Source organism: Giraffa tippelskirchi, chromosome X (genome assembly GCF_054371585.1).
Source record: "Giraffa tippelskirchi isolate mGirTip1 chromosome X, T2T-mGirTip1v1.2.pri, whole genome shotgun sequence".
In the NCBI taxonomy this organism is placed as follows: Eukaryota; Metazoa; Chordata; class Mammalia; order Artiodactyla; family Giraffidae; genus Giraffa; species Giraffa tippelskirchi.
In genome coordinates this window covers 22,893,239-22,912,238 of record NC_137289.1, presented here as the reverse complement: position 1 = coordinate 22,912,238, position 19,000 = coordinate 22,893,239, and the positions used below count along the sequence as shown (strand labels likewise).

Here is a 19,000-nt window from a genome sequence, read left to right as displayed (position 1 = left end):
ATCCCCAGGTTGGGAAGATCCCCTGGAGGAGGGCATGGTTACCCACTCCAGTATTCTTGCCTGGAGAAATCCCATGGACAGAGGAGCCTGGCGGGGTACAGTCCATGGGGTCTCAAAGAGTTGGACCTGACTGAAGTGACTGAACATGGCAATTGGCACTACATGGGAACTTTAAAGGAACACATTGGGTTGTAACATACATTTTCCATCTATGAAGGTGAGATGTTGCCATTAAACTCAATCACCTGGGTTTGATCCCTGAGTTGGGAAGATCCCCTGGAGAAGCAAAAGGCTACCCACTCCAGTATTCTGGCCTGCAGAATTCCATGGATTATATAGTCCATTGGGTCGCAAAGAGTCGGACACGACTGAGCAACTGTCACTTTCACTTTTTCACTTTAGCTGCCACAGATGCAAACACACTGATCCCCGGTCTCTGTGTTGTGCCTGGTAGGCACAGTCCTCATGACTAAACACCTACCAGAAAGATAAAGGGCTTTATCCACCATGTACTCCTCAGCAAAGCGGATGTGACAGAAGTTTTTTTTGCTCTTCCGAATAGCAATGATCTCTCCACACTGCTCGAATACCTCCACGATGATCTGCTCTGTCCCATTTTCAGGCAGGCCACCCACAAATACTGTTTTGCATCCTGGTGGTCGTTCTCGGGTTGCAGGAGGTGGAAGATCTAAGTGTAAGTGCAAAAGCATTTGAAATTAAAATGTTTGCTTGGGACAGACCTCTTAGAAACTTAACATGTCCCAGAGATAACCCTACTGTCCCCATCATGCTTTTGCTTTCGAGTCCTAGAAGCATGTGGCCTCTAAGATGCTCATCTCAGTTTCATAGCAAATTGGTTGCATGAACCTGGGATTTATTTTATTCAATGATTTGGTGACTGTGAGATTATATATATATATATATATATATATATATATATATATATATATATATATATATATATATGATAAAGACTCAGCCCCATCAAATGTTCTTTGATTTTGTTCTTTACTTTTGTTGTGACAACCCAGTCCAATTTTCAGTCATTTTCCTAAAGACAGTTAGTGGAAAGACATCCCACTGGGTTTAAACTCTTATTTTAGGGAATTCTTAGAACCTGGGTCCTTGAGAGAAGGATTTGTTTAATTCAGTTTGTAGTTATTGTATTCGCTCTGTTCATGTTTACTGAAAGAACTCTTGGGGTGAATTTGACAGTGAAGGGGTGAACATTTACAAAAATACTTCAAGCCATTGGAATAATTTGCTTGACAGAGTCAGCTAGCATACAGACCATCCTTTTTAGGTTTTTTGTTTTCTGATTCCAGTGCATTCTTCCTCTGATCCTTTGCTGGAGAGGTGAAGTCCAATCATGCAGCATTTAGAGGAAAAGTAAGCTTGTCTGGGAAATCATTAAATAAAGTGAGATAAATCTGGCTGTAAAGAGTTATTAAAAATCTACTTAATAAGACGATTCTTAGTCTGCTTTAAAAATGTGCTTTCTACTCACTTATCTTATACATAAAGCCTTTTGTATCTGCCAGCTCCGTGTTGCTATTTATATGTATCAAAGCATTTTCCAAGCAAAACTCTACAGTTCATAGCCCAACAAAACAAAGCATGATGGTCAAGGGTTTTCTAGTGTTAGTTTTGTATCTGCAAGGATTTATTTTGTGTTATCCGTTCTTCCCATTCAGCTCTTAACAATAATTCTCCCAGCTCAAGATTTGGAGAGCTCAACAATGAGTGATTACAGTTCACATGCAAAAATAAATGAGTCTCACTTGTGGACTAGGCCAAGGCCCACACCTGACTCTTATCCAAGTTGGCAAGCAGATGATTTGAAAGCTGCCTCAGTTATTAGCATCTTAAGTTCCTCATTTTGCTACCACTGTCTGTCCTCTCAGTGTGGGTCAGAATAGTCAAATTCTCATGGTGCCCTTTCCCCTTCTATTTAGTCAATAAAAGGGCTGGAGGTATTCTGAGAACCTACAATATTTCTCCTAAAATTTTAAATGTCTGTAATTTCAAGAACCCACTACTTTTTTGTTGTTGTTGTTCCATAGAAGAAGTTTAAAGGGAAAAGGAAGATAATATAGTGAGAAGGAATCCGAAATGTCTTAGTCATCAACACTGGAGAGGTTACAGTTTTAGTCAAAAAGGAAAATCTCCAGAATCTCTTGAGACTTAAACTTCTGAGTTTTTAGTAACTAGAAAAGATTCTATTCATCACTATCAGTGATTCTCAACTCTGGCAGCACATTAGAATCAACTTGGGAGTCAAACAAACAAACAATGCCTAGTTTCACTCAGATGAGTCTGATTTAGTGAATCTGGGGTGCAGCCTGTGCATTATTTTTTTACAGCTCCTCAGGCAACTCTGATATACAGCTCTAGTTGAAAACCACTGACTTGGCCTAAGCTTCTAATATTACAGGGAAAAAACCTTAGCTGAGTGAGGTTGGGTGACTTACTCAAGGTCACCATGTCAGACAGAAAGAGAAGGAACATGAATTTGGAGCAGTGAAACCTGGATTTAAACCTAAATTATGATTAAGATTTATCAAACCATTGTATGATCTTGGGAAAATTATATAACCTCTGAGAACTTTGTTTTTTCATCTTAAACTAGGGATACTGTCCCCTACCTTACAAGGGATATTGTAGGATAATCAATAATCTACTGCCTCTACTGCAATGTGGTACAATGCCTAGTACTAGATAGGTTCCCAATAAATTGTGGTTATTATAGGGTTATCGTTATTTACTACTATAGAACCCAGGTTTCCTAATTACCAAGCTGAGGCTTTCTAAAGTCCTACCACAAGTCTGGAATGGAGTGAGAACTAAGACCTGGACTTCTAAACTCTCAGTTCCTTGCTTTATTCAGATCTTTAGATAAGGCTGGGTGTGGGAAGGAATCACTCTTAGTGCTAGAGAAACCATTACTGAACTGAACTTGGGTCTGCTCCTCTACCGCTCACCCACCTCCAGCAGTAAAGCCAATCTACCAAAAACCAGGGTGTGCTGGAGGAAAGTGAATGTGAGAGTGCTAGTCGCTCAGTCGTGTCTGACTCTGCGACCTCATGGACTCTTGCCCACCAGGCTCCTCTGTCCATGGAATTCTCCAGGCAAGAATACCGGAGTGGGTTGCCATTTCCCTCTCCAGGGGATCTTCCCGACTCAGGGATCGAACCCTGGTCTCACCCATTGCAGGTGGATTCTTTACCATCTGAGCCACCAGGGAAGTACAGCAATTACTGAAGGGACCAAGCAAGGGTTGCTCAAAAAACCTGAACTCCCCAATGGCTTTCATGGAAGGGTTTTTAAAGGCCACATTTGAGGTGAGGGCTGCTGGGAGCATGACTTTCTTCTGACTGGTTGGTGGGGAGGTAACAGGGTGGTGTTTGGAGAGTCTTAATCATCAACCTTCTGGTTCCAACCAGTCTGGGGTCTACATGTGGTGAGCACGTAGTCACCATCTTCCACCTGGGATGGGAGAGGGTCAGCGAGAAGGGGGTGTCAGCTTCTGCATAACAACTCAAAGATCTGTGTCAGATTGTTATGCAGATCCCTTGAGGAGGAATTAACACTCTGCTTTATTGCTTAATTATTGTTCAAGCTATCTTGCTTAACTGCTTTTCTTTTCTTTCTGTATGCTATCACTTCTCCAATTATTAATTGTAACTGCTTGTATCTGGTCTTTGGCACTCAGGGAAGGCCTAGGAGACCAAAACCTTTTCCTGCAAACAAGAAGTAGGGGACATGGAGGGCCTTTTGTAGCCTATAGGGCCCCAAAGGGTTCTGCTCAGTCTAGAAAACATCTAGAGTCATGTTTTCAAATCTAAGGCTTTAGAATAGAATCCTGTTGTTGAATCCTTCTGAAGTTTACTATTAAATGATTTCAATGGTAAATAATCTTCTTGTGAAGCAAATAATCACCTTTTTATATTATGTGAGTTAAACCTAGTTAGGTCTACCTTTAAGTCCATTGAGCGACTCTAAGGAGTGTAGTTACATGGAAGACAATGCAAAGGCTCTTTCCCTTGACTACATCTGTGGGACTGAAAAATTCTGTGATGAAATCACCACCCTGTTTAGATGCTGTGATTATTCTGTGGTGATTGTCTGCTAAGTAAAGGAGCATAAAAGCCACCAAGAGTAGTGTCAACAATGCCGGGGATTTATTTATTTTCCTTGGGTAAATGGAGCATTTGCTGAGATTTAGGTGTATTGCCGCCAGCAAGGCAATGGGCTGTACTACCTTCCTTAATGGATATAGTACTTGTTCTTTAATTAGCAGCTCAAAGCACTTTGCTGTCTGGGCCTTATTTTCTAATCACACAGAAATACAGTGATCTGGGCACAGCAACAGTAACTCCATAGGAGAGCAAATTCAAAGCCCACCTATTAATCAGGTAATGTGCTAAGCTCCTGTAACACCCCAATCACCACTCCTGGATGGAGAAGAAGAAACTTCCAAGTAAAAAGATTCAAGATAACTGGGAATAAAAAGCACTCTAATCTCTGGTAATGGAAAAGGAGGAGCTTTTGGTAATTCTAATTACAACGAAGCAGCCGCTCTGGGGAGCTGTGGTAGGACAATCAGCATTCAGATCAAAGTCACTGCTGATCTTGGAGAAGTGAGGCAGGGAGCAGCACATCAAATAAACCACTTCCACCAATAAACCACTTGCACCCTGTTTTTCAAAGGGGCATCACAGACCACTCAACTGGTTTGTCAGAATTTGCATGCTGCAAAATCATTGAGTTGATTTCATCAGACAGCCCAAGATTGAGGGTCCCCTAGACAATCAGCAGGGGTCGGGTATATTTTAATGTAATCCCAACTGATTGGAAGTAATCAGAAGGCCAGCGAATCTATTAATTTATCCATTTTCTCTAATTTTCTTTATAGAGCCCAGCCCTAGGAGCCAAAATAAGTTCAGCGGGTTTTGAGATGGTAAAATGAAATGATTGCTCTTTTTCTGGCTCCTGGGTGCTTCCCCACATGCCTGCACACAAATAGCAGATGATATTCCACCATTTACTTCACGCTCACTGTTATTTCACAGTAGATGAAAAATGTAACCTCTCCACACAGAAGGTCTATTAGCTGAAGTGAAAAATCTTCACAGAATTGACTTCTCTGGAGAGAGGGTGTTGTTTCTCTTCTGATACCAACTGAGGACTGTTAATTGGGAATGCAGTAAATCTCTGATAGCCACCATGTGAAAAAAGGTACCTGTGTTCCAGAGAGCTTTCTTTCGCCATATCTCTGACTCCTAGGCTTCCCTGGTGGCTCAGACAGTAAAGAAACCGCCTGCAATGCAGGAGACACAGGTTTGATCCCTGAGTCAAGAAGATTCCCCGGGAGGAGGGCATGGCAACCCACTCCAGTATTCTTGCCTGGAAAATTCCATGGACTGAGGAGCCTGGTGGGCTACAGTCCATGGGGTCACAAAGAGTCAGTCACGACTGAGCAACTAACACTTTCACTGACTCCTAGGAGTGCACAGTCAGCTCCAGTCTAGTCTGATCCATTGGAGTTTTAGACCAGAACTGATTTTGCTGGGTCTAGATCAGAGAGGTTAAGCTACTTACCCCAGATTTCATGGCTATTTAGTGACAGAGATCTGGGATATGACACCAGGCCTATGTTGCTTTGGGATTCTTAATTATTATACCCATACTGCCTGTTCCACTGAAGGCATAAAAGTCTACTCATTCGCTCTTGCTTTTCCTAATATACATTTTGAGGGACTTTTGCCTAGGTGAACAATTATTCTGGTAGCTCCATTTTTAATGTCAAGAATCATGTTTTTAGAAATCGATGAAACCTTGTAAGTATCTAGGCTAATCTAACCTGATAGCCTCACTTACAGACAAGGAAACAGACCCAGGAGGTCATGTGACTAGCCCAAGATTCCCTCAGGTGACAGGGCTGGGGTAAAACACAGTTCTCTTGATTTTAATCTGGTAGTTTGCTCACTATTAATACTGCAATACTGTTGTTGTACATTTGATGTAGCTCCACCTAGAAAAGTCTAGCAGTCAGTTGGCTATATGCATCTGAAGCCCAGAAGAGAACCATGGACTGAAAAAATAGATTCGGAAGTGGTCAGCATGTGCTGTAATTACCTCATATTCTCTTGACTTTTAGACCTCTGACTTCTCCTTCCATATTCATCCATCCATCCCTCTACCATTCATAAATATTTACTGAACATGTACCATATGTCAGATACTTTTTTCAGTGCTGGGGATATATTAGTGAACTAAACTGACAAAAATTCCTCCTTTTGTGGAGCTTGCGTGCATGCATGCATGTGTGTTCAGTCGTGTCCAACTCTTTGAGACTCCATGGACTGTAGCCCACCAGGCTCCTCTGTCCATGGGATTCTCCAGGCAAGAATACTGGAGTGGGTTGCTGTTTCTAATCCAGGGGATCTTCCCGACCCAGGGATCAAACCTGCATCTCTTACGTCTCCTGCATTGGCAGGCAGGTTCTTTACCACTAGCACCACCTGGGAAGCCCCTTTGTGGAGTTTACATTCTATAAACTGCTTGTTAAAAGGTAGTAAGTATTAAGTGAAAAACAGAGAGGTAAGTAGGACTGTGAATGTGGCAAAGAGGACTGAACTTTTAAATAGGTTGTCAGGGATACTGAGGAAGAGACATTTGAGCAAAGACTTGAAGGAGGCAGGTGAGTTAGCCAGGCGAATATTTAGGGGAAGAGTATTCCAGGCAGAGGAAAGAGCCAATACGAAGGCCCTGTGATGGAAGAGTTCCTAGAATGCTCACGGAACTGCATGGAGGCCCATAGAACTGGAACAACGGGTGTTGCAAAGGAGAGTTGTAAGAGACAAAGTCAAAGAGACAGTGTGAGAAAGGGAGGCCCTTCTGTGCCTTTAAACAGACTTTGGCCTTTATTTTGAGTAAAACAGGGAGTCATTAAAGGGTTTTGAGTAGAGGAGTGACATGATCTGACTTCGGTTTTAAAAAGGATCACTCTTGCCTGCTCTCTTGAGAAGACATTGTAGGGGGTAAGGGTGAAAGAGGAAGCACAATTAGAAGAATATTGCAATAGTTCAGAAAATGTATTATGGTGGGTATAAACTGGTCACGGCTGTAATTATCATGAAAATGGTAGAATTCTAGTTATATATTTTAAGGTAGACTTGACAGAATTTTCTAACAGATTAAATATGGTGTGTGAGGGAAAGAGAGTAGGTTAAGGATTACCCTTAAGTTTCGGCTGATTAGTTGAAAGGATGCAGTTGCCATTATCTGAGATAGAGAAGGATATTAGTGGAGAAGGTTTGGGGACAAATATTAGGGGTTTTGTTTTGAACATATTAAATATGAGATGTCTATTTGAGATCTAAGTAGAGATATCAAATAAGCAGTAGGATATGAGTTCAGGGTTCAGAGACAGGCTCTGAGCTAAAAATGTAATTTAGAGTATCAATGGCATGGGGCTTCCCAGGTGGCTCAGTGGTAAAGAATCCACCTGCCAATTCAGGAGATGTCAGTTCAATCCCCCGGGTTGGTGAGATCCCCTGGAGAAGGAAATGGCAACTCCAGTATTCTTGCCTGGAAAGTCCCATGGACACAGAAGCCTGGCAGGCTATAGTCCATGGGGTTACAAAAGAGTTGGACACAACTTAGTGAGTGACTAAAAACAACAACAAACAACAATCATTGGCATACTTTTTTTCAGTATGAGTACAGACAGAGAAGAGGTCCAAGAACTGAATCACATGACTCTCCAATAATAAGAAGTCAGTGAGAACAGAAGGTTATCAGCAAAGCAGATTGAGAAGGAACAATCAGTGTGAGGAGCAAAACCAATAAATAGTGTGGTGTCCTGGAAATCAAGTGAGGAAAGTATATCAATGAGTAAGGAGTAGTCAACTGTGTCATTCAGAGCTATTAGGTCAATCAGGAAAAGACTTGAGACTTGACCACTGGATTTAGTATTGTGAAATCATTAGTGTCCTTTTTTTTAAAGGTATGAAAAAAGTTTATAGCAACTAGTGACATAAAATAAATACATATTATAATGTAGTGTCATTGTTATCTATTAATTTATCAAATATTTTAAAAGTATATTATATAAATGTCATTGTCATGGTCCTTATAAATGACTGGTTTCTAGGCATGAATGAGAATGCTTGTCTAACTTTATAAGTGCTGAATACATTAGTGTTATTAATCAAGGGACATTGTGATAGAGGGGTAGGGCAAAAGCCCAAGTGAAGAAGATTTAGGAGAGAAGAAGAGAAGAACTGGAAATGGTAAAGATGAAGTCTTTTGAGGACTTTTGCTGCTAAGGAGTGTACAGAAACTTTTCTCTCTTAACTCTTGAAACATTAGAATTCCTTAGGGTGTCCTGCTTGGTCATCTTCCTCTTGATCTATACAAATCTCTCTGGTGGTCATTCTAGCAGCTTCAAATGACCTAATGTTTCAAGAAGGATGAAGGTTTCAAGAAGCTCTAAATATAGTAGAGAAATAAAGTAATGTAAGGACTAAAAAGTATCCATTGGATTTAGCCCCTAATATTTTAGTGAAAATGTATTAGAATGATAAATGATTAACTACTGTTTTAATTTTAGTACCTTTCTCATGGAAGTGTTTGGGAGATGGTAGGCTTGGAGGTGGGTTGGAGAAGGGAGTGAGATTAAATAAGAGTTGAACTTGACTGAATTGTGGGCAAGTAGAAATGATATGTTGAAGATGGTCACATGATACTGCAGAGACAGGAAAATTAGGATCACTAAGACAAAGTGTGTTGATCACCACCCAGTTCTACAAGGGTTAAGTCATAACCCACTGCATTTGCTGACCAACAATGTATCCTGAGAGGAATTCAGGATGAAAAGCAGGATGAGGCACTCTGTGATTTGGATAAGCAGGCCCTAAGGCTAGTTCAATGGATATTTCAAGAATTTTAATGACCCTACATTCTTGAAGCCTCCCATCCATAGCAAAGCTCTGAAGTCATTCACTTGAGATATGTGTTCTTGGTGATTAGCAGTAATCATTTACGAAGATATATGCTCGACTGTATATATTTTCTAGCCAAAAATCATAGATAAGCTGAGCTCTCTCCTACCTGTTTGGAGTAGTTTTACTCAGAGCAAACTGAGTTGCTGTTTGCTGGGCTGTAGTCCTCACCAAGACCCTGAATAAAATTTAAACTCACAACTCTTATGTTGTGGGTCTTTCTTTAAATTGGCAAAGCAGACCAGTGAAAGGCTTTTGAAGTCCAGAATTTGGACTTTGAATCTGTGGGCAATGGGAACCCCAGGACTTTTAGGGTTCTGTATATGCGACAAGGACCTAGATGAAATGTTAGATGAGAGAGAGGGGAAGGAATCTATGGTAAAGATACTCTCTAATGAAGAAACAAGAGAGAAGCAGATCAGACTGGTGCATCAGGAGACTGTGAGAGCCCCTAAATCACCTGACCTTATTGCTGAGAGGCCACTGGGTGTAAGAGACAGGCAGGAATAACTACTGGGGTTTATGGTCAAGGCTTATCAGACATGGTTGATGGGCTCTGGAGAAGATAAGTCAGTCGTACCAGATTCCTGCTCTTCCCATTGCACCTGCTCTTTCCTTTCACCTTTATAAAGTCTTGGGGCTGTTAACAAAAATGATACTTTTGCCATACTCTCAGCAGAGAACTAAGGGAGGCTTCTCTGTTAGTGTTTTCCCCACTCAAATAACCTGAGCCCCCTTTCAATAACATTCAAGTCCTAAAAAGGAACTAGAATGCCAGTTCACTTTAAGCTGTGTTAAGAGTGTTAAATTTTGAATTCAATTCCAAAGCTAGGTTCCCTCCCAGAAGCTACCACTTTATAGGCACTAATTGCCTTGTCAGGACTCAATACAAAAATGAATAACTAAAGGATTGATACACCAAAACATTTTGACTTGTGTGGAGAAAAAGCAGAGTATTACTTGGATTTGGAGGGAAGAGTGTGCAGCTTTTACAGTGTATGATCTCTTTTACTACTGGCATATCTGGTGGAATTGGAGGAGGTACTATTCCTAGGCCAGGCATCATTGGAGTTATTGGTGGAATTCCAGTCATCATTCCAAGAGCAGGATCAAAATCTAAAAAAGGGAGAGGAAATAGAGAATAATCAATTATACCAGGCAAGATCAAGTAGAGGCAGACTGTTACCTTATAAGCTTCAAACCAAAGGTCTTTCTAAGACAGAGGCAAAATATTTAAGAAAACACATTACTAGCATTACTGGACCTTAAATATTATAATTGTGCATTTTTCTTTTGGGCTAGGGCTGTTTCTGTTTGGCCAGTGATTATTTGTCTCTACATCTCATTTTGACATCCAAGGCCTTTTGTATTGAATAATATGACTGTGCCTTGTCCATTGATCTTGCCTTCTACTAGTTCCCAACACACACTCTCTGCTCCATTCAGACCAGGCTTCACATTGTCCCTTGTAACATTTCCTGTCTTTTTGCACTATAGCATGGTGTTAAAAGCATACAGTTTTGGGGTTCAGGCAGACCTGGGTCCTAGTTCTACCATTTGATTAGGAGGATGAATCTTTTGTACCTCCATTCCGTCATTTGCAAAATGGGGTTAACTGCACCTACTTTTATAGGAATCTGTGAGGAATAAACAAGATGATGAATGAAATGTGCCTAGCATAATGCACAGCACAAAAATGCTCAATAAATAACTATTCTCTGTGCCTTTGTTCCTGTTGTTCTCCCTGCCTGCCTGGAATCATTCATGCCTGCCCAAATTCTCCCCCATGGTTTAAGGTCTAGCTCAAAGTCCCACGCTCCCTGAAGAACACTTTCCAGATAATTCTAGTTCATTTTTATTTCTGTGTCAAAAACTGTTCTATACCTGTTGTCACTGAATTTTATTTTGCATCATCTTTTATTAATATTTCTTTCAGGTTTGCTTCTAGGGTGTGTGGGAGCCCCCAAACAAATGTTTATGGGGCTTGTCTAGATACACAATTTGACTCACCCCAAATCAGCACCAACGCTATTCTGGTAGCCCATGTGATACCATGAAAGAAATACCATACCAGCCAGCTGGAGTGATTTACTTGCCAGGATACTCTCCTGGAACCAAGACCCTGGGAGGACTCTACAGGCATGTGTTCAGAAGCTTCTTGAGGCATCTAGTTGAATCCACATGTGGCATAAAGGATTGCCGAGTGCAAAGGGGAAAAATGGGGACTGGGGTCCACACAGGTTCAATTTGAGATTGGGGCCCCTTGCTTAGATGATACTGCAAGCCTTGGTCAATCCAAGACACTGGAGAAGAACCTAGAAAATTCTGAGAAAGGTGCTCCTTGCCATCAAGACCCACATAGGACCTGCTCTGGACTGGGGCACCTATCCTGATGGCACCACCTACCTAGCCAGTCCTCGGCTCTGGAAAGGGACTTAGAAAATACTGAGACAGTCATTCCAAAGCATGAGGTCCCCTGATGTGAGGGCCCATGGCAGGGGCCCCACTTGTCTGGGTCTAAAGGCAGTACTGATTTCATTGTTTAAAATTTGTCTCTATAACAAGATGCACGTTTTTGAGAGAAGGGAGTGCATTGTACTTCATTTCCTCACCTCTCATTCCTGCCCTCTGTTAAAGAAGGCACAGTGTACTGCAAACGAAGAAAGTGTTGCCTAAGGAGTTCTGATAATTTAGGGGTAGTCAGGGTAGCAGTGGTAGGTCCTAGTCCCCAAAACTTTACCCTGCTCACCACTCAGGCCCAAGGGACAGTGCTTTACTGTCTCCTTAAGGTGGCTCTGAGCCTCCCTGGTTGGCTCTCTAAGGTGTTGAAGGAGGTGTATCTAAACAGTGGGAAGAATCTGTGGTTCACACAGAAGCAAAACGCTGGGTACAGTAAGCCCAGAAGGAGGGAATTTTGTGACTGGGCAGATAAGCAGGTGGGTGGCACACAAGCAATACCCACTGCAAGCCAGCCCAAGAGAGCTAGGACATTCCCCATCCTCCCACCTGCCTGTCATGCAGAGATGCCAAGACCCTGAACATGTTTGGGAAGAAAACATTTTCTTCTAAGAGGAAATTTTATTTTTCTGAAAAGAAATTTACTTTTAACCCTCATGTGTTATCTCACCCAACACACAAGTATCCGATATGCATGCCTGTATGTGTGTGCTCACACACGTGCACTCAGACACATGCGTACTCCTTTCTTTCCTCCCTGTGATTCTCATCTCTACTCGCCTCCACATGCTAGTTGTATGACCATGGGGGATATTTCTTAATATCTGTGTGCCTCTATCTCCTTTTTGGTAAAAGTAGGGGTAAATAATGACATTTAGCTCAAGGAATGAAAGGAAAGAACAGATATTAAAAGCTCTGGCCTGATAGATGGTGGTCCTGATAGGTAAATTTCCTTTCTTCCATTCCAGACATGTGTCCACACACTAATAAATTCATTTGTTCAGGCACTCACTTCCACATCCCACAAACATTTGTGATAGCCTCCTGTCTGTCAGGCTCTAGACAGGGGGGCAGGGAGTCCAGGACTTTTTTCCCATCTTGGAGAACTTAGGGCTTCTGACACTCTGTGTTCCTACGCTGTAGAATAAGAGCGCTGTGGTTAAGAATGCTATTATGTCTTTGGAACATCTGATCTCTTGTGTATAAGATTTTGGAAAAATTGTTAACATTATTTCCCCCACTTACAAACTGTTAATTTTCAGTAGGAGAAGATCAGAATAGACTGTGTGCCAACTAAACAATCCCATCTATTTCTCCCTCCTACTGAAATGTTTGTCTTCCTTTTATTGTTCTGCCTGCCTCCTCATTGTTATTCATATAGTTCTGTCACTCACAACTCCACCTTACCACAGATTACAGAAACATCAGTTCATTAAACAAGTTCTGCTACTTCAACTGAGAAAGAAATGCCTGTCTCCATGTACTGTCTACTAATAAATGGAGACAAACAAAAAACAAATACACAGGATAAATATAACTCTTGACTGATGTACTCACCACTGTGCTGTTCAGTATGATTACATTAATATTTTATGAAATTCATTTAAAAGCAAGTATATTCATGACATATGGCTAAAGCCAGAGTAGATAAACTCCCTTTCTTCTTTGCATTCAATATGCCAAGAGTTCCATAGGCTACACTGCCTAGCAGGGCTTGCTAGAGGGCAGGTTTTATATTGTACATGACATTTCAAGGGCTCCTATCACATTGATTATTTCTTTTGTTTATCTTCAACCATGAAGACCAAAGTAGACTTGAATTTCTAGTACCAACGTAGAAAAATAACTGTTTGAAATCATGGGTCTTACACAAGTATTGTGGAACCTGAAAAAATCAAAGAAGTCCAATAATTTAAAATACATTGGGAACAGAATACCAGAACAGTTCTCTCCCTTTTCCAGGTCCTATTCTGATTTGGGGAATACAGCCAATATGTAGATAGTATTAGCACTTTATGTTAGGAATTCAAACTTCTGAATATTTGAAATTATTTTATAAAAGGGTTGTGGAATAGGCCAAGGTATCCCCCTCAAAGTACTTTCACAATAAATACCCTGTTCTGTTTTGCTTTTACCATATCTTCTTCTAAAACCTTTTCCCTACTGCCTCCTTGATTCTTGACATAGCCGTTGGTTGAAGTGTCATAAGATATTGGTTTGTACTCCCTCTTCTGATTCATTATTTTCCAAACTCCAGCTTACTGGAAATGCTGCAAATGCTGTTTTGTAGCTGGGCCAGCCTGCTCTTCTGAGTTGCAGCTCTATTACATCTCTATTACATGATTTTTAAGTAATTTCAGTGTAGCCTTAAGTTTTCCTGCTGCCTAGCAACTTGCACTTAACTCAACCTAGAGTAGTTATCTAGCAATATTACTGTCCTCCATTCTCTGTACCTATCTGAGCCAGGGAGCTGCAACGGAGGCAAATGTCATTTCTATGCTGCCGTCCAGTCATCCACATGTCTATCCACTTGTATGTCCTTAAATATTTTGATGCCAGCCCCTCTGCAGGTGTTGAGGTTGAAGGAATGAATAAGATAAAATCATCGACCTCATAGTTTAGTTTGGGAAAAGCCATGCAAACAGTTACAATGCTTTATCATCAATTATTATTATCATCACTATAATTGCTTTTTGGGTGCTTCCATTGTGCTAGGGACTGTGCTAATATAATCTCATTCCAAACGACCTGTGGGCTAGGTACTATTATTACCTTTCCTTTTATAGATAAAGAAACTGGGACTCAGAGGGTTTAGTCACTTGCCCAATGTTACACAGCCAGTAACCGAGACAAGACCTAGGATTCAAATCCAGATTGGTTTTAACTCTAATTCTCTTAACCACTGCACCACCTCTCAATGTAGTATGGCAACTGTTTTCATGAATTAATTTAATTACAGGTATAAGGTGAAACAGGTATGCTGAAAAACATGGTAGATGAATAACAAAATGTTTGTGTATAATTATTTTTTCCAAGTGTGGTGGATTGAAGGTGGATACAAAATTCTTTGATTCCCCTTCTGTCAAGAGGTGAAGTCTATGCTCCATTCCCTCGAGGATCTGGATGGGTTCTAGAACTGCTTTGACCAACAGAATATGGCAGAAAGGATGTGGTACATGTTTTCAGGGCCAGGCCTTAAGAGAGAGAAAATGTTTACTTGTCTCTGGGAATACTTGCTATGGGAGCTTCAGTCACAATGTAACATGTCTGACTACCATGCTGGAGAGACCATGTGGAGAGGGCCCTAGTGTAAATGGAGAGGAAGGATCCACCTGAGCCTAGTGTTTTATCTGTCCCTACCAAGGTGCCATGCTTCCCAGGTGGCTCAGCAGTAAAGAATCCACTGGCCAATGCAAGACACGCTGGAGATGTGAGTTTGATCCCTGGGTTGGGAAGATCCCCTGGAGGAGGAAATGGCAACCCACAGTATTCTCATTTGGAAAATTCCATGGACAGAGGAGCCTGGCAGGTTACCACCCATGGGGTCACAAAGAGCTGGACAATCATTAGTCTACTCTGCTTCTCACAAAATCCATGGGTCCACAGGAAGAAAAAGATACTTCTTGTCAGAATAAACTCTGTTTTCTACCTATCCAACCTGTAGAGTCCTTCAAATGTTCCTGTCCAAAAGGCTTTCTTAGAGTTGCTTATCTCCACAGATAAAATTTCCTGTTGAGATATTCAATATATGTATTGTTACAGTGTTAGATGATTCAGAGGCCTTTGTTCTAAATCCAAAGTCTCAACTTTGACTTACAGGTTAAGTTGGAATTGTGGCAATGTGTGAACTGGACCCTGGTTCTGGCTGGCTGGAGGCCCCTCTCTGCCCTCAGAAAGGTGACTTCTCCCCATCCAAGTCCCCCTAGATCCATTAAAGGCATTTCTAATCTTTTAGGTATTCCAGAGACCCTTGATCACAAGCAGGTAGTCTGTATGCACAGTAAAACTACTGAAATGCAACTATGGATTAGTCTAAAATAAGTGTTCCAAATAGGATCTAATTATATATGTATAATTAAGCTATTTTATAGAAAATTATGATTCCAATTCAGGTATACCTTTATGGTACATTATTGCTATCTCTTTAGAGTTCCTACAAAATTCACTGGAAAATGAAGAATTATACCTGGGTACTGAGACATTTTAACTCACTACAGTCCTGACTGCCTCCTCTCTACACAGATCCTTGAAAAAATTTTACAGGCAGACAACCTGAAGAAGGAACACAGATTTCTAAGGACAGCTTGGGTAAGCTGTGAGAAGATCTTGAACTTACAACAAGCCCTATTGGAAATTTCTAAGTTTTGCACAGGGACTCTCAAATTCTACCAAAAATCTGTCCTGCTTCTCCAGAAGATCAACAAAACCCCTGCTTCAGGCTAGTTGGAAAGCTGAGGCAGGGCCTGCTTCATGTACAATGTACGTGAACAATGTACAATGACAAACGAGGCAGTAAGCTGGGCTTGGGTGGGTTATGTGGTATAATTTCAGCTCATAAAGACTCTCCTCAATAAATATCAACTTTGATCCCAAATTTCAACCAATGAAGCTTTATTTCTTTAGTATAAGTTTTTGCAAATATCTATCTTTATAGCCCACATTCCCCCTATTCCTTCCTACTTTGTTCTTTGTGTTCTTGTCTTGTTAGAACATTTGGAAGATTCAGGGACGCTGTGAAAACCTTTGGGAAGGTATTAGGGAGAACATTTCACACTACATCTTTGGTTCCTAGATTTCTGGATTTTAGAGATGAATAAAATAAAAGCATATACATCTATATATTTAAGGTTGCCAACCTCTTAATTTGCCAAGAAAAGACATGGAAAAAAATAACAAAAACTAACCATGTACCATTTTGCAATTCATAAAAGACAGAACATTTAAAAACCAAAAATATATGAAATCTATAATCTCTGAATAAAAAACAGTCCTTTCCATTGAGCAAATACAGCTTCATGAAAAATACACTATATTCTTAGCTTCTACACTTTGCAGCAGACTAGGGAATGCAGAATCAACTGGTCCTGGGTTACATCCCAGTGTTGGGCTTTGGAGATGGCTCAGCTATCTTAGTGTGGGCCACTATATACGAAGATTCCTATGAAAAAATCCTTTCAGAACTATAGTGTCAAACACAGATACATATGTGTTAAGGGCCATGAAAAGTCTGACTTCTCCTGAGGGTTGGTATATTTTCTCTACAGGGAAAATGCAAATTCTATAACTGATCAGGTTTCCCTTTTGTTTTGGCTTCAGTTCAGTTGAGTCGCTCAGTCGTGTCCGACTCTTTGCGACCCATGAACCGCAGCACGCCAGGCCTCCCTGTCTATCACCAACTCCCGGAGTCTACCCAAACCCATGTCCATCGAGTCGGTGATGCCATCCAGCCATCTCATCCTCTGTTGTCCCCTTCTCCTCCTGCCCCCAATCCTTCCCAGCAGCAGGGTCTTTTCCAATTGGCTACCTGGTCACAAGTGCAGCTCCCCTTTAGAAGCTGGGTGGGATTCTATGACCTATACATCTGAATTCTAATTAACCTCCCTACATGTTCTTCACCTTCTATTCTCATTTATATTTTCCCAGATGATGGTTTATTTTACTTGTAATTTTTCTCTTTAACTGTAATCTTTTTAATAAGCTGCCTCAAATGTTTCGTGGAATGGGGTGATGTAAATCAATTCAGGATTTAACAATTGTTCCCATACTGTATAATCTTGCACACCTTCCAGTCATTGGTGTCCCACTTCCTCTGCCTGGATTGTTCTTAGTTCCTTGTCTTTTTCACCTGACATTTTACTATATATCCCTGAACACTGAGCTCAAATGTTGTCCCTTCTATGAAACTTCCCTGATTACCACTACTCACCTAACACCTCCTCCATTCCACACTGGATGAAACAAAACTTGTCCATGTGTATCTGCTATGACACTTGCTTCATTGTAGTGCAGTGATACAGACTTTGCTGCCTCTGCCACTGGATTCTGAGCTCAAAGGCAATGATAGAAGAATTGATGCTTTTGAAGTGTGGGGTTGGAGAAGACTCTTGAGAGTCCCTCGGACTGCAAGGAGATCCAACCAGTCCATCCTAAAGGAAATCAGTCCTGAATATTCATTGGAAGGACTGATGTTGAAGCTGAAACTCCAATACTTTGGCCACCTGATGCCAAGAACTGACTCATTTGAAAAGACCCTGACGCTGGGAAAGATTGAAAGCAGCAGGAGAAGGGGACGACAGAGAATGAGGTGGTTGGATGGCATCACCGACTCAATGGACATGAGTTTGAGTAAACTCCGGGAGTTGGCGATGTACAAGGAGGCCTGGCGTGCTGCAGTCCATGGGGTTGCAAAGAGTCGGACACGACTGAGCAACTGAACTGAACTGAACTGAGGGCTTCTCACAGTATCTTGCATACAGCAGGCCTCAATAAATATTTCTTGTATGAATGAATAAATAAACCATCACACTCTACTGGATTCTTCATAATAGTTTCCTTGGGGAATCTGGAGAGTACCATCACTTGGCAGGATTCAAGCTTGTTTCTGAGACATTGGTTCTGTTTGGTACATTGGTTTACTGGCTCTTGGTGAAGTGTCCACCATGATGATGAATAGTGCTCTCCTTTCTCGGAATCTCAACCTTATCTGCCACTGAAGGCACATTCTATTTGTGGAAGATATTAAAATAATAGAAACCCAAGTCCAGGTCTCCTTGAAGACCTTGGAGCATAGTGGTCTATCATGTGTCACACATCTTCATTCTTTCTTTCTGTTCTCATCAGAGTTTGCCTGCTATGTCCAGTGAGAACTGCTTCCTTAAGAATGACAATTTTCATAGATGGGCTGGGTCTTGCTCTGAGAATAAAGTCCATGAGTCCATATTTTCCAACATCTCTCATTATGGAGGAGGCATAGTCAATACAGTGGAGACACCATAATAAGGGACACTTCTCCTTCTTTGGGACTTCACAGGTTCCATTTGGTTGCTAAGGATATTTTAATTTAGGGGAAAATAAAGGAAGCAACACAAGGTATTCAGCGAGTACTCTTTAACTGGTCCATTCTTGGATTCATCAGGGATGACAGGCAGAACAATGTTCCTTAAAAAGGCGGCTCAACTCTTTCTGGTGCCTCCCTTCATGTGAAAACTAACATTAATCTTATTTGACCAGCTTGGAAAAGCAAATACTCTTGCGGGAAAGACAAGCGCTGGCCAGAGGGGACCGTCTAATCTGCCATCATTGTGGATTAACTTTATCGAACAGCAATTGTCCAAAAAACACCATGTTAGATGAAAGGGAGCTCCACACCACACCCCAGAGATGGCCTGTCTCCATTCCCCATTCAATGAATATAATAAGCTAGACACTGCCCTGATGACAGGTATGTGTCCAAGAGACTCAGCATCCATGACAGTGTGGATTTGAACTCTCTAGGGGATGTCAAGAAAGCTTATGTATCATCTGTTTTTCATCAT

At 41.3% G+C, this 19,000-nt stretch overlaps 1 protein-coding gene across 6 annotated transcripts in view; it reads right to left on the bottom strand.

Annotated features, from left to right (window-relative positions):
- Positions 1–19,000, bottom strand: part of ENOX2 (ecto-NOX disulfide-thiol exchanger 2) — a 279,083-nt gene that overhangs the window by 49,652 nt on the left and 210,431 nt on the right. For all 6 annotated transcript variants that reach the window (XM_081568137.1, XM_081568140.1, XM_081568138.1 and 3 more), the window contains 2 exons: positions 9,969–10,124; positions 482–688 (listed from right to left, as the gene is read on the bottom strand). In XM_081568137.1, coding sequence (XP_081424263.1) covers positions 482–688; positions 9,969–10,124 — 363 coding nt within the window. The remainder of the gene's footprint in view (positions 1–481; positions 689–9,968; positions 10,125–19,000) is intronic.